The sequence below is a fragment of the Pungitius pungitius genome, chromosome 20 (genome assembly GCF_949316345.1).
Source record: "Pungitius pungitius chromosome 20, fPunPun2.1, whole genome shotgun sequence".
Lineage (NCBI taxonomy): Eukaryota > Metazoa > Chordata > Actinopteri > Perciformes > Gasterosteidae > Pungitius > Pungitius pungitius.
The window spans coordinates 8780751-8795146 of NC_084919.1; the positions used below are offsets into that span (position 1 = coordinate 8780751).

At 49.4% G+C, this 14396-nt stretch overlaps 1 protein-coding gene across 11 annotated transcripts in view; it reads right to left on the bottom strand.

Annotated features, from left to right (window-relative positions):
* Positions 1-14396, bottom strand: part of sash1a (SAM and SH3 domain containing 1a) — a 121491-nt gene that overhangs the window by 7887 nt on the left and 99208 nt on the right. For 4 of the 11 annotated variants that reach the window (XM_037449847.2, XM_037449855.2, XM_037449851.2 and 1 more), the window contains exons 5-15: positions 11459-11499; positions 11200-11289; positions 10982-11094; positions 9813-9905; positions 6082-6220; positions 4750-5699; positions 2734-2811; positions 2426-2569; positions 1514-1646; positions 704-873; positions 405-614 (exon numbers count right to left, since the gene is read on the bottom strand). In XM_037449847.2, coding sequence (XP_037305744.2) covers positions 405-614; positions 704-873; positions 1514-1646; positions 2426-2569; positions 2734-2811; positions 4750-5699; positions 6082-6220; positions 9813-9905; positions 10982-11094; positions 11200-11289; positions 11459-11499 — 2161 coding nt within the window. The remainder of the gene's footprint in view (positions 1-404; positions 615-703; positions 874-1513; positions 1647-2425; positions 2570-2733; positions 2812-4749; positions 5700-6081; positions 6221-9812; positions 9906-10981; positions 11095-11199; positions 11290-11458; positions 11500-14396) is intronic. The other 7 variants (XM_037449848.2, XM_062559465.1, XM_037449854.2 and 4 more) reach the window with 5 other exon arrangements.

Sequence of the window (14396 nt, forward strand, 5' to 3'; positions counted from 1 at the left end):
AACACACGACCCACAAAAGTATTTGACCTCCTTTTAGGGGAGGTGGGGCGCTTGCTGGCGCCCCGAAGTGGGAGGAGAGGACATCCAGCGCACAGCGATGGGGAGTTCCTGATGAGAGACGCGGGGCGAGTGGGGGGTGGGGGGGCGTTTGTTGGGGGCGGGGCCGTGGGAATGTGGGTGGTACGGTTTATGCACCAGATGAGTCGGATCAAACGCCCCCGGCTGTTCAGCCTGTAATTGCCTCCACTATATTTATCTCCACTCTGTGTTTTGAGGGTATTTGCCCAAAGCATTATTTATATTCACTTAAGACAAAAAAAGGAAAGAAAATCAGTCCAGTTACATCTACTGAGCTTTACTGCTGTGTGGAAACAATATGGCCTTAAATGTTCTCAGTACTGTACCTTGAGGTTGATGCGCTCCAGCAAATCCTCCACCGATGAAGGTTTGGGTGGTCGGCCCTTCCTCCTCCTCCTCACCGGCCTCTTGGGCTTCTCTTCTTCCTCGTTCAGCACGTCCACGTAGATGAACTTGAAGGTGCCCACTTTGTTGTTCAGCAGGCCCATCCACGTCCCCATGGGAGGCTTACTGATGATGTCAATCACGTCGCCGCACTGGACCATGAGAGGAAATCCGAAAAGGGGAGACTTTGAATATTTGAACATTTAAAACAGAAAATAAAAAGAGTGACAGCCAGCTCTACCTTCAGTTTGAGGGAGTCGGAGTCGTAGGGGCTTGGGGTGAAGTCTGTATGGACTCGGGCGCGGCCACAGAACGGCCCCCCATAAGGCGGCTCTTCGTCGTCGCCATCCTCCGACTTGACGCTTTCTCGGTTACTGGCTGAGGAGTCGGTGGTGCTCACTGTCTGACCGCCTTGACACAGACACACACACACATAGTGTTTCAGTGACTAGTTACTGTGCAATAAGTATACAAGAATACATTTGAAGTCGTGTGAAAATGATTTGGATTATGTCATCACACTCTTACAGTGGCAAATTTGAGTAGTTAAAACACTTGTGTTACAGCTCCTCTGAGACTTTTACTATTTTCTGCACATTTATGAGAGAAAGCGGGTAAAATCCGACCCAATCATTTCAGCGTGTTTGCCTGCGCGTTTATGTGCATGTTCTCAAAACCCTAAAGTTAGCCAAGACATTAATTATCTCAGAACTTAAAGACGATAGCGGGTAATTTATCCACCAAAGATGTGAGGGAATAGTTGTAATTAGACAAGATGACAAAGATGAAGGTTAAGCAATCTGTACACACATGAAACATGCAGTGAAAGCAGCACATGTTCCCAGCACCATCTAGAGTTAAAGACTATTCAAAACAGGCTGCTGAGCTGCACAATAAAGAACTTTCTTACATACAATATTATGTACTGAACCAGGAGTCCATTTGGGTGCAAAATAAACAAAAGAAAGTACTGTACGTTAACCAGTATCGGTTTAAAAACTGTGGTGCTAAAAAGCAGGCGTCCCTTCTCCAGCAACTTCTTGTGTCTTACTCATTGAACTCTGTCCGCTGAGAGAACTACGCAGACTTTCCACCGAGCCTCCGGCCTTCAGCTTGGGCTTCTCCAGCGAGTCGGTGTCGGGCTGAGGGGACTGAGGAGAGCCGGGGGCCCCGTCCGGACTGGACTGAAACGGGGGGAAGCGATGGAAAGGCAGAAGGTGAAGGTCGTGAGTTGAGAGGGTGGAAAAAGGTCTGCATTGTTCATCAGCACACGATTACTTCATTTAAAGTGAAACCTCCACATTGACACTGTAGTGCGTTTTGCCTGCCTTCATCCACTAGGGGGCAGTGTGGCTTATTAAATGCGCTCTGTTCGTTGGGCTTTGCTCCGTCCCAACCATTGGCTTCATGACACACGCCCGCATACGCGGGTCACCACGTCCTGATCGACAGGCCCCGTCCTTTGAGGACGTATGTTTGAGGGCGGCATCGACAGGCCGCTAATAAAATGCACAGGACGGCCAGAAGAACCAGGCCCAGCCCAGGCGCGGCGCCCGTTGCACTCCCTCACACCTCGAGTCTCCATTTCCTGAGAGCTCGCCCTGGGGAGACTTGCATCACTGCATGAGCTCAGCATGAGGCAAACCCTCCGCCCTTCGACCGGAGCCCGGGGAGAGAGTGAATCCAAAACGCGTGTTAGTGCTGCGTGTTTATCCAGTAACCAACACAAACCCTCCCACCCACCCACTCGCAGCCGTGGACGGGCCCCGCGTGGCTTTCACCGAAAAACATCTAGAGAAATAAACTGCAGAACAGCTGCAAGTGACTCGCTGTTTATGTGCTGATTCTGTCATATAAAAAGATCACATTTAACTCTATTTATATATATATATTTATATATATATATACACACACACCTCATTTGCCCTCAGGAACACATTTTATCTGAAGTGTCGTGACTGACCTGCTCAGATAAGGAGCTGCTGTATTTCTTTGACATGCGTTTCCTCATCGTCTCCTTGACCGACTTGACCTTCTTGCCCAGAGAGATCCGGGAGGTGGTGGGGGACTTCACCACTTCTCTGTATATGGCCTCCTGCTCTTTACTCTGGGTTCACAGAGAGAGACAAGAAAGAAAGAAAAAAAAAAAAAGAAAAACGGGGATGGGGAACAGGACAAAAAAGGAGGAAACGGGAAAGAATAAAGTGATTTAGTGCCACAAGAGAGTTCCCCTCTCCTCAAGAGCCTCTGCACATTTTACAAGAAACTTACATTCGGCTCCGAGCTTGCGTTTACTACGACGCAGCTTGCAGCTTTGGTCAGGTCAAAGCCCCCAAAGCTGTACGTTCTCTGTGGGGGGGGGGGTCAAAACACAAATCAGATGAATCACAAACTGTGGGGGGGGGGGGGGGGGGGGGGTCAACTGACAATGATTCATGCTGGACACAACACAGGCAGCTCTCTGATTGGATGGGTACATGGGTATATATGGTTTGTATATATGGGGGCATGATGTCTTATGGGACCCGGGGACAGCCGACAGACATGATGTGACACAGACTGTTATGTGAGCTCCTTTGCGTCGGGCGACAGTGAGCTGTTGCATTGACCGCAGAGCGCGCGCAGGGGCCGGCTCCGACAGCAACTTGCTCATAAATCCCCAAGAGAAAAATATTGGTGTGACTCCAAACCGTTCCTAGCGTGGGCCAAACTAAAACATACAACTACTTTTACGAGTTCATTTATACTCATTGCATTTCAGCCTGACGCTGAACATCCTGTGGTTAATGAGGAGACAAAAAAAAAAAAAACAGGGCAAAAATATAGGTTGCTTAGAGACGTTCATTTGTTATCCTTCTCAGTGACATCTTCAGGGGAGACTACAGGGTTCCTGCTGAGAGGACAGGGTGACATGAGGACCGTTTTTTTTAAGGGGTGGACACAAAAGGGGACGATGATATGAGGGGGGGGGGGGGGGGGTCCTCCCTGAGCTCAGACGTGCACGTACGCATCTGCCAGAAAGCACTCGGTTCGAGTGGGACACTTGACGGCATTTCTCCTCTGCTTTCGAAAGCCATTTAATTCTACGTTGCTCAACTAAACCCGCCACAAATCCTGGCCGACGATCCTTCAAGCGAGGGGGCTTTGGATGTTCAGAAAATGTTTAATCAGACGTCCACAGCCGCAGTCCACATCACAACTCCCAAGGAAAAGCACAGGTCGAGGAACAAGCATGTTTGAAGATACGTCCAAAAAGAATTTCGGAATGTGATGGCGATGTTCAATGGAATGGACATGCACCCAGAAAAAAAGGGTCTCAAAGATAATTATAGGAAACTAAAACAATAAATAAAAAAATAACATCTGCATCCATAAGAGGCACGGGCCCAAAAAAGAACACGAAAAGCGACAACAGAAATAAGTGGATTTTTCGGAGAGTTTTTGGATGACGACCTCCGGTGATTTCACTAGAACGCGAGAGGATTCGGGTAACCTCAAAGCTGCAGGAAGGCTCCACTGTATCACCGACCCACAGTCTGTGCCACTACTTCTGTTAATACACACCAGCTATTTGATACAGATGGCGGGGGGGGGGGGGGGGGGGGGAGAAGGGGTTGCTGCAAAGTTATGTACTTGCATTTTGCATTCACTGTGGTGAAAGTTAGTAGTGATGTATGCAGCTGTTTTCTCAGTCTTTCAAAAAGTTTTTTTAAAAGTTAATCTGTTTTTTAAAAAGTATGAAGACCATTCAGCCGCTGGACTGGACTCAATAGGCCTCATTCATTGAATACGTCCCTGAGGTGCTGTGCAGTTCTACAGAGCAGCTTCAAGTCTTTTGACCAAAAGGATCCGCCAGTGTTCTTCAGGGATGTGACATCTATTAAAAACACTGATTAAAAACCTCTGCCGCAACCTTTCCGGTGAGCCTTTGTACATTCCATAATAATTTCATATTCAGCTGGAATTAAAATCAATATGTATATTCAAAGCCAAAAGGCATTGACTTAAAGGTCACGGGAGATGACATTCCTCTGAGGGCAGTAAAGTCTGTGATAAATATACCAACATGAACACAGCTGCAGTGTTTTTATGTGGGTTTCCTAAACCCTAATTACTAGTAAAGTTGAAGCCATTTGACCTGGCGCGTGTTCTGCATCCTCCTCCCACCACATCCCACCCCCCCCCCCCCCCCTTTAACCTCTCTCCGAGCCATTCTGCAACTTTGAAAGCGCCGATTCCTCGCTCGCACGCGGCGGCCGACGTTAAAACCTCACGGTCTGAACTCACAGACTTCTGCTGGAAGCGCAAGAGCACCCGCTTGGTGCAGCGGTCCACACTGGCCGCCCACTTCCTGTCCGCCTCGCGGTCCTCCTCCAGGAGACAGCGGCGCTCGGCGCGGCTGAGGGTGACCGGGCGCACCAGCTGCGCCCAGTTGAGGTGGCCGTACAGGCTCCGCTCCACCACATAGGTGATGTTCAGCTCGCTGACGGCCGTCCGCCCTCGCGGCCGGCGGGGGGGGAACGCCCAGCCCCCCGCGCCGCCCCCGAAGCCCTTCGACTTGGCTACGTCGCAGCGGGCCGGGGAGGCGGGGCCGACGGACAGCGGGGAGGCCGGCGCCTTGGGGCCGCCGCGCGAGCGCCTGTGCAGCAGGTGCTTGGTGGAGTAGGCGTAGTTGGGGTCGGGCTTCCGCTGCGCCCAGCCGCCGCGGTGGCGGCCGGCGTGCTGGGGCCTGGGGCCGTCGTCCAGGGGGATCAGGAGGCGGGATTTGGGGCGGGGTTTGGTGAGGCCGTAGTAGGCATAGAGGGCCTCGCTGTTACTTACCCCGTGGGAGACGGTGCTCAGGGCCCGGCGCATCTCGCCGTCGGTGGTGGAGCGCGACAGCAGCTTCCCCTCGTCGTCCGGTCCGCAGCCGTCCAGCTCGGAGAAGGAGGAGCCGCTGCCTCCCGCGCCACCGCCGGAGCCTCCCAGGGCCCCGGGGCTGACGGGGGCTCTCCTGGGGGGCCGGATGAGGCCGTGGGTGCTGGAGGATCTGTTGACGGTTTTGACCAGCCTGTGTCCAGACCAGGTGTCCAGGCTGTTGGAGGATGGGGAGGTGGTCAGACTGTCGGTGTCCCCGTCCAGAGAGAGTTGATCCTGGGCCAGGGAGTTGTCCTGTGACAGGGGAGGCCTCTTTACGACCCCCGCATACAGAGCGGTGTTGTCCTCGCAGGTGGGCGGTGCCCCCAGATTCAAAAAACCTAGGAGAAAAAAAAAACAGAAACCCAAGATGGTTGCTTACTCAAGTGGATTTTCGGAGGAGCACCAAAACCCATCTGTGGTCAGTAAATCTTTCAAAACACATGGAATATCAGGCAAAAGACATGAAAGACATGAAAAAATTGTAATACGGTGAAAAACAGTTTGCACTCATTTCAAAAACAAATTTGAACAGAACTCAACTTTTGTAAGTAATTTCAGTGCTTATTAAAGATTTTTAAAAAAGAGCGATGTACAGAAGCAATGCGAGCATCGTGCTTCGACCTAAATGTGGCCTGAAAATCATGTTGACAGATTTAAACTACGTTGAACTGTACAATAAAAAATTAAAAAAGGTGAGAAGTCTGCCAAAGCTCTACAGACCTTCAGAGGTATGCTTCTTGCCCTCCTCCACCTTGATGAGTTTCTTCCTGACTCGGCGCGTCGAGTTGACCAACTTGTGAAGCCGTTTGAACTTCACAGAGTCCTCCGATTGCTCGTCGTCGGACTGTTCATGAGACTGCTGGGAACGAGGGAAAGAAGGAGGGACGATGGAATAAAAAGGGACATATAGTCACTTCGTAGCCATTTAATGTCCTCACTAAGAAAAAAAGGTAGTGGAAATTATTTCTTTGCATTTTTACTTTAATAGTGAAATCTCAAACTCAATAAAAGTAATAGAGAGGCTTGATCAGCTTTAGTTAGGGTCAATACATTGGTATAAGCAGGATGTTGATCTTCAGCGTAACATCTCGCAATGGAAGTGAAACCACGGGACAAAAACACACAAACATTGGTAAATGCAATTTTAGATTTGGACGACGGTGCTGTGATGTAACGGGTGGAGCATTGTTGAGGGTGGAGTCAAAGTTAGTGAGGTGAGACATGGAGGGTTGTTGTGATGGTGGTCCACCTCATCATCTGAAGCGCATATCCATAGTAAACACAGAAAAACATGTAACCAAAATAATTAAATACATACTTTTTTTTTTTTTTAAATGGCACAACTGAATGGCATCAACTCTCTGACCTGTTGTGGCGATGTAGAAAGACTGAAGAAACCACCCCTCCCCCCAAATAAAAAACACGTTTCTCCCGCTGTATGCACATGCGATGTTTGACAAAGGCCTCTATGTGATGATGATGATGAGACGAGCTTTGGACCCAACATCGTCTGGCAGGAACTGCCGTCATTAAGCTCAAACGACCTATTTGGTTTCCATTCGCCGCTGGTTTCCGCAGCAACGCCGGCTCTCTGGTCACACACGGGCTGTTCCACTTTTGAGGTTGACTGCGAGGGGGCACATGCACGCATCACATGCACACAACTAGACAGAGCAGGCCTGCAGGGCTCGGCTGCCTGACTTATAAAATACATTCTTCTCCAAAAAGCTCGGACGTCAACGAGGAAGAAACCACTTCTATTTTTTCTTTTCTTTTTTGGACCACAGGCCTGGCTCAGAGGCTGCTGACATACAGCAGGAATGATGTTAATGAGTGCGGCTCGGGTGGATGGCCTCAAACCACCTTGGTAACATCATGTTATTTGGATTCCTGCAGGCTGGAGAGTTACAAAACCGTGCACGCGCCTTTGCCAAGTTGGAGGAGGGAACATCATCAATCAATGCGGCATTGCGCAAGTCCATTCAAGCAAACACACCTCCCTCTGCTTCCACTTTGACCACGCTTAAAAAAAAGCTGCCTGATCAACGCCTGTGTCTTTTGTCGTGTCAGTCAAACAGACCGGAAGTAGTACAGTCATCTATTCGTCCTCTCATTCAAAAAATGCAGAAATAAGCTCTGAAGAGACATAACTTCACCGAGCCATGTTCTCCCAGACAATCTCTCAACCACACATTGGTGACTCCTAAAATCGTACTATTTGCTGTAAAGAATGTAATGAATAAGTCTGTCGGCGTTAGCAGGAGGACACCAACGGTTGGTTTGGTTTCTCTTAATAACCGTTATTGAGAAGTGTTCGGTCACTTGGATAACTTTGTGCCTCAGTAGTTAACCCCCATGGCTCTTTCCCCTTACGTCGGGACGAGGAGATGGTAAAGAGGAGGCAGTGATGTAGAACACCTCACCCAGTCCACAGGAGAACTACACACGCACACACACACACACACAAAGACAGGAGGCCGACGGGAACAAGCTCAAAGCAACAATTCCCAGTTTCACTTCACAAATCAAATAGTGTTCCCTATACTTTGGAGATACAGTTCCACTTTAAAAGAGACCAGCGCAATCATAGAAACAACAACCTAAATGTGCTCTTAAAAACTTACCCGCTCACTTAAATCACCCACACGCCGCTCTCTCTCTGTGTGTGTTTGTTAGCGTCCAACCGGTTCAGCAGCAGTAGGGTCCCACAGAGCCCCGATACGCAAACCACATTCCCGCACGCGCACACCCAGTAACAACATCGCCGCCCGCTGTGCAAATGCGGACGCAGACGCAGCCAGGAATTCATCTCCGAAGGGGAGCGGGGGGTTGGGGGGGGGGGGGGGGGGGGGGGCGTTTGGAAGAGCCGCGCCGCACGGCCCCGCCGGAGAAAAGGCGCGTTGTTTCCTCCGAGGAGAACAATCCCAGCATTTGAGCGCCCGTGACCCCGCTCTGGCCCCCGCGTCGATAATGGCCGGCCCTGGAATGTGGGCTCTGATCTCCAGAGGAAGACGGACAGGGGGGGACGGGGACGGGGGGGGACGGGGGGGGGACGGCGCGCTTGCTGACATGCGCAACTATTTGAATTTGGGAATGAGGAGAGAGGGGCATTGTGTGACAGCACCAAAGGTCCCAGCAGGAAAGTAGCAATATTTCCTGAAGTGGCCAATTTTGGAACTCGAGGGGGGGATTAACTTGGAAGACAGAGCTCCCCCTTTTTAGGGGCCCTACGGGCAAGTGAAAAAAAGTCTTTATCTTCTACATTTTTTCTCTCTCTCGTTTGCTCTGGGCCTCCAGCTCCAGCATTTCTTCACGTTCTCTGGAGCCACATTGGGTGTTCCTTCAGTCCCACTTCAGCTACTCGTCCATCCTTTCCCGCTGTCTGTGAAATCCCCCCCCCCCCCCCAATCGATCAATCTTCTTCCCACAGGGAGTGAGCGTCTGGCAGCGGAGGGGTCGACAGACTGATAAGATGATCGGCAAACTTGTGCACAAGTCACGTGGCTCCATCAAACGTCCAGATACAACTTCAGCATGGCCCAATTAACCCATTTCACTTAGCAAGAAAACTATTTTGTGTGATTTCCTATTTGTGGGTTCACGGATTCAGAAGGTAACAGACATTTGGATCTGACTGTATTGAGTTTAGGAACATGTCAAAGTCTCACTTATGCCTCCACTTAAAAGAAAGAGTTTTGGCGAACTCAAATCTGTGTGAAGCCTGTAGGGCTAACTTTCCATTTACTAGAACAGTAAGATCATGACAAGAGACTGGTTTGAGAAAACACCAGTGCTGTTTGGTAAGGAATCAAAATAGCATTAATACACATGTATTCAGGGTACTTGGAATTTTGCTTTGATGGATGAACAAATTTCCGTTAAAGAAAAGAGGGTCCTTGCCGGTGAGACTGCATGTTATACCGACATGAGAACAGATGAAAGTCTACATCAGAGATAACCTACATCAAAAAAACTAAACAAGTTACCACAGAAAACTATGAGAAGTGATCCAACATAACCTGACCGAGCTCCAGCTACGCCACACAAAGAATACCCAAATAACAATAATTCCCCCCCAGAAATGTCCTATATTTTAAACACCCATGACATGATTAAGGTGAATGCCATTAAAGAAGACCCATCATATCGCAGGTAACTCCGTGTTAAGACGTACGTGACATGGTGGAGAGAACGTATGTGCAATGAATGAAGAGCACAGAGAGAAAGGAGAGGAAGGGAGAGGAAGGCGAGGTACAAGTTGAGTGAGGGTGGTTTATGCATACGACAGCAAACAATAAATCTTGAGGCAGCTTGTTTTTAATTTCTATACACCAAGTTCCCACAACCTCCTTGGCTGAATAATCCAACTATGAAGGTGCTTGTTTAGAGAGGTGGAGTCTTGTTCTTTTGGTGGGGGGGGGGGGAAAGGGAGGGCGGGGGGGTGTACTTACGTGGCAGTTTGAGGACTGGTCTAGATTGGATCCGTCAGTCCACTCTGCAGTGTCAGTACTGCTGGACTGTCTGCTGCGCTCATAATCCTTCAGCTACGTGGAGAAGAAGAGTTTAGAGAGGCAGAGGAAGAGTGCAGGGCCATCCACTCTCACCCAGCATGCATCTCTCCGTGGGCTAACGTCCGATGGGTGCATGTGTACAAACAAGACACGGGGGAAGGACTCAACCGGTGAGAAGTGGTAATTAAATGGTTTGTACGGTTTAGCACTAAACTAAAAGCCTGTTGTGTTTTCATCATGGCATTAATATATTCTAAAATGAACTGAACCTTCCTTTCTGTGCGGTACATACGTTTTACACCATAGTTAAAGTGAACTGAAAGGTAGAATTGCATTGTATCCTTGTAAAAAGACAACGAAAGAAAACATCATGATGATATCGATCAGTGGACCCCCGAGAAGTTAAATCAACTATCCACCAAAAGGATGATCATTGATTGGATTAACAGAGAGGGGAGAGCTGGTACCAAAAAAAACTACATATTGGCCAAAGAAAAATCAAAGTTCTGAGAAAAAAAGGTATATGAATAATTAACAAGCTGCTTTGAGGAGAGAAATCCAGTACTTGAACGCAGCTGCCGCCTTGATGGAGGCTTTACAGAACGTGATTGACAGAAGGGGGAGATAAACACGGAAGAAGGCCCATGAGAAGAAAATGAAGAATTGAAGGGAATTTAAAGGGAAAGCAGAGGAACCCTCCACCATGTCCACCTAGAGAGAGACACCACGACGCACCAGAGCGTCCTCCCAACAGATGGAGCACTTGAGTCCCTGTGACGTCAACCTCGCAATTACAAGCCTCGCAACACACACACACACTCTCCAAGAGCTCACACCCTGAAACATCTGGATAAACCACCGGTCTGGAGTTTGTGTTTGTGTGTGTTTAAAGAAATGTGGGGCCTCGGAGGGGGGATATGTTAGTAGGAGTGAGTCTTTTTAGTAAGCCAGAGCCATGATGGGGGGGGGTATGGAGCACACAGGAGGGAAGGCTGCAATCCACGGGGAGGGGTGGGGAACTACGCAGCCTGCACGCCGGCACTTCTAAGGTAAGGGGTCAAGTAAAAGTGTGGGAGGGGGGGGGGGGAGGAGTCAAGGGAGCCTCCTACCCGGTCGAGAGCTTCTTCAACGGTGATCATCTTCTCTTTCACCATCATCATCAGTTGGATTCGCTCCTCATCGCTCATGGTGATCTCACTAGCCACGTAGCCAATGTCTTCACCTGGGAGGGGAGGGGGTGGGGAGGCAAAGGGGTGAAAGAGAAACAGTCAAACATGGGGTGTCGTGTGTTTAGTACAGTGGAACGGAGACGTAGAGCCACGCAAACCTTTGGACGTCTGCCTCATGACGGGTTTGTGCGGAGACTTGCGGAAGTTCTGCCAAAACGACTTGTTCTTCTTCTTATTGTCCCATTTACCTAAAAGTGGAGTTCAATGTTTAGAAGGTTAACAGCTGCATGGATATGGGTCACGGTTACCATTCCATTGTTATGATGCTCGCGCAAATAGGTGTGTCTGGATCTCCTTAGCTTTCAATCACGCTCAAAGAATCAATACATTAAGCTTAAAAAACGCATCTCAATTTACCTCCAGATCCTTCTTCCGAGCTTGATTTGTGCAGAGACAGTCTGTGGGTGAAAGAGTAAAGATAGAATGAACCTCTCACACTCAAACCACGTCATAAGGTCTCCAGTCTCTGTCGGTGTTCGTTAGTGTTCAGCTTTGGCAAAGAAGGCTGCAGTTCTCTGAGCCACCACTTGGGGTCAGTGGTGGCATTTCTCTGACAGAAATTGCCAGGTTCCTTAGGCCTGAGAGGGAGAAGGTGGAGGAGAGGATGCAGACAATAGCTCTCCCCTGCTGAAAAAAAACAGAGGATCGGATGAAGATGGTGGCACTAATGTTTTGAAAGCAATGAAGAAGGTCAACAAGGGAAAAAAAAATGACGGGCAAGTATGTGAAAAGGGAAGTGGGAACACAGCAATGGAACCGAGGAAGAGAGAAACAGGAGAGAGAGAGAGAGGAGAAAACCACAGGGCAGAGTCAGCCTGTTTGCGTTTCCACATCCCTCCGCAGGACAGACCGTCCCACGGACAGAAAGACAGAAAGCACTAGAGAAAGACAGATGGAAAATAACAGAGTAAAAAAGAAAAAAAAAAGTTGATATGTCCATAAAACCTTAGAAATGACCAATACCAACGGGTAGCAAATGACTCAAGGGCCGCCTGTGACACATGAACTGCACTCAGCTTCCAATCAAAAAGTCACGTATGAGCAGTCTCACCCAATATTCTAGCAATTTCAGCCGCATGCGAGGCTGCGGCTGACTCCCTTGTTCTCCGGGGACGCAAGAAACCACATCAATGGCAATCTATTTCTATACAATTTATATTAAAATGTGCGTAGTAGAGCGGCGGTGAAAGTAGCTGCTTAAAAACTTCACGGAAGAAGATACGCTGCGAGGAGGGAGCGAAGCTTCAGGGCAGATCAAATCACAGGGGTGAAAGGACATCAGAGTGTCCAGGTGAGACCATCAGAGACGGGTTCTGTGAGTCGCTCTACTAAAGCCCCCACTGTCTCACACGGTCGCACATCCAAACCAGCCTTTGTGCGACCGAATGTCAAAGTATGCGACAAGATCACAACAAGGTGTGTGTGTGTGTGTGTGTGTGTGTGTTCATACGTTTGTTTGGACGCGACAGCCCTCTCTTGGTGCAATGGGAAATCTTTGCGCAGCCTAAAGCCTGGTTGCTATGGTGACATAATGACATGCTAATTGGATGGAGTTTGCCCCAGTGTCCATCCCCACTCACAGATAGCATTAGCTTCGGCACTAGCCCGATGGAACCAACTCACCGCCCCCCCACCCCCCCTTCCACGCTCTGAGCACACACACGCATGCACTTACACACACAGCTATATTTTAAAGAGGGTGTCATCACAGCCATTGTTTGGCTACTTAATTGGTTTAACTTTAAATCATGCCTTTCTTTTAGAGTTTTTGTTCCATGCATTGAGGAGGGGCCATTTAACTGCTTTCTTATCGCATTGGTATAAGAAGCCAACCTTCTATTGTCTACAGAACTTCAAGCACAGTACCTTAACGCTGGCTGAAAGCTCACTGTCCTGCCATTGGAGTCGCGAGTGAATGGAAAATTTGGCCAGTGGACAAGGACACGCCTGACCGCATTGACCCCGTCCAAAGGGCCCTGTGGGTGCTGCCTACGCTGTAGCAGGAGACTCAAATTCAGCGAAAAACATGCAGCGAGTAAGTTGTAGTTGCGCAAGGATAAAAGATGTATCAACTTGAGGAAGAAGGAAAAAGGAGGAGCGCCTAAGTGATGGTGCGTGCAGAGCCATCATGTGATCCAGAATGAATCAAAAAGGTTTGGCTGTACGGGGGCGGTTGATAAACCAGCCACACAGTCAGAGTTGGACACACAGCTGTGTGAACCCGGCGTAAATCACAGCGTCACGAACACGTGTGTGTGTGTGTGTGTGTGTGCGCGCGCACATGGGAACTGTTTGACAACCGGGCCGGCCACCTGGAGGACGATGATCTCCGGTGCTCTTGCAGAGACAATGAAAGGCAGCGACCTGCGTTACGCCAACAGTGTCCACAGGAAAAGCCGGGCGGGGGAGGGGAGGGGTCTAGGCAAAGGTCGGAGGGCAAATGGAAGGGGTAAAAGGGCATCCTAGGGATGGGGAAGTAGAAAAATTATACAGATGAAAAAAAAATAAAAGAAGACGTTTTTGAGCATTTCCCTGTCTGTCCATGAGGGCCACAACACTCAGCCACAAGTGGTAAATGCGCTGACACGGTACTTCAGTTTTCCAGCTTGGTGCTGTTGCTCGAAACTGATACTTCGTTATTTTTTCCATTTGACTATTAGTTACATAAGCACAAGCAGAGCTGCCTCCGCATTCTGCTGCGGCTAAGAATAAACGCGCGTCTGCGCCTTCGTTTGCCTCTGCCGTTGACCCAGAGGGTGCCCCCCCTACACCCCTTACCCCCCCCTCTCTGCAACAACCGCCCTCCAATCAATCACCTTTCAAAACAGGAAGTTCCCGACTAAACCCCTTCATCCCCCCTGAGTGCGCCCTGTCATCGACACTCGCGGAGCGAGGCCCGCCTCCTGCCAACAAAGTCGACGAGGAGACGCACAGACGACGGGGCGCTGCCCCAGAGGATGTCTGGGCAATCTGCTGCCATTGTCCTGCTGAGGGCGGAGATGACGGGGGGGGGGGGGGGGGGGGGCATCCGTGTGTCAGCGCATGTGCGGCTGTGAGGAATGTTCACGTGAAAAATCCCGACCTGATACCTGTTCACCCCTACAGTGGAGAGTGGACAATCGGCAGTGTGAGAGAGAACAGAGCTGGAGCAGAGGAGAGGTTTTGAAAGAAAAAAAAAAAAAAAAAAAGATTTCAGGGGCTTTCGGATCGAGCGTAAAAAAAGAAAGAAAAAAAGACAAGGTTAATTAAATTAAGTTAATAAAATAGTTATCTTCCACAACTCACAGAAGAACAA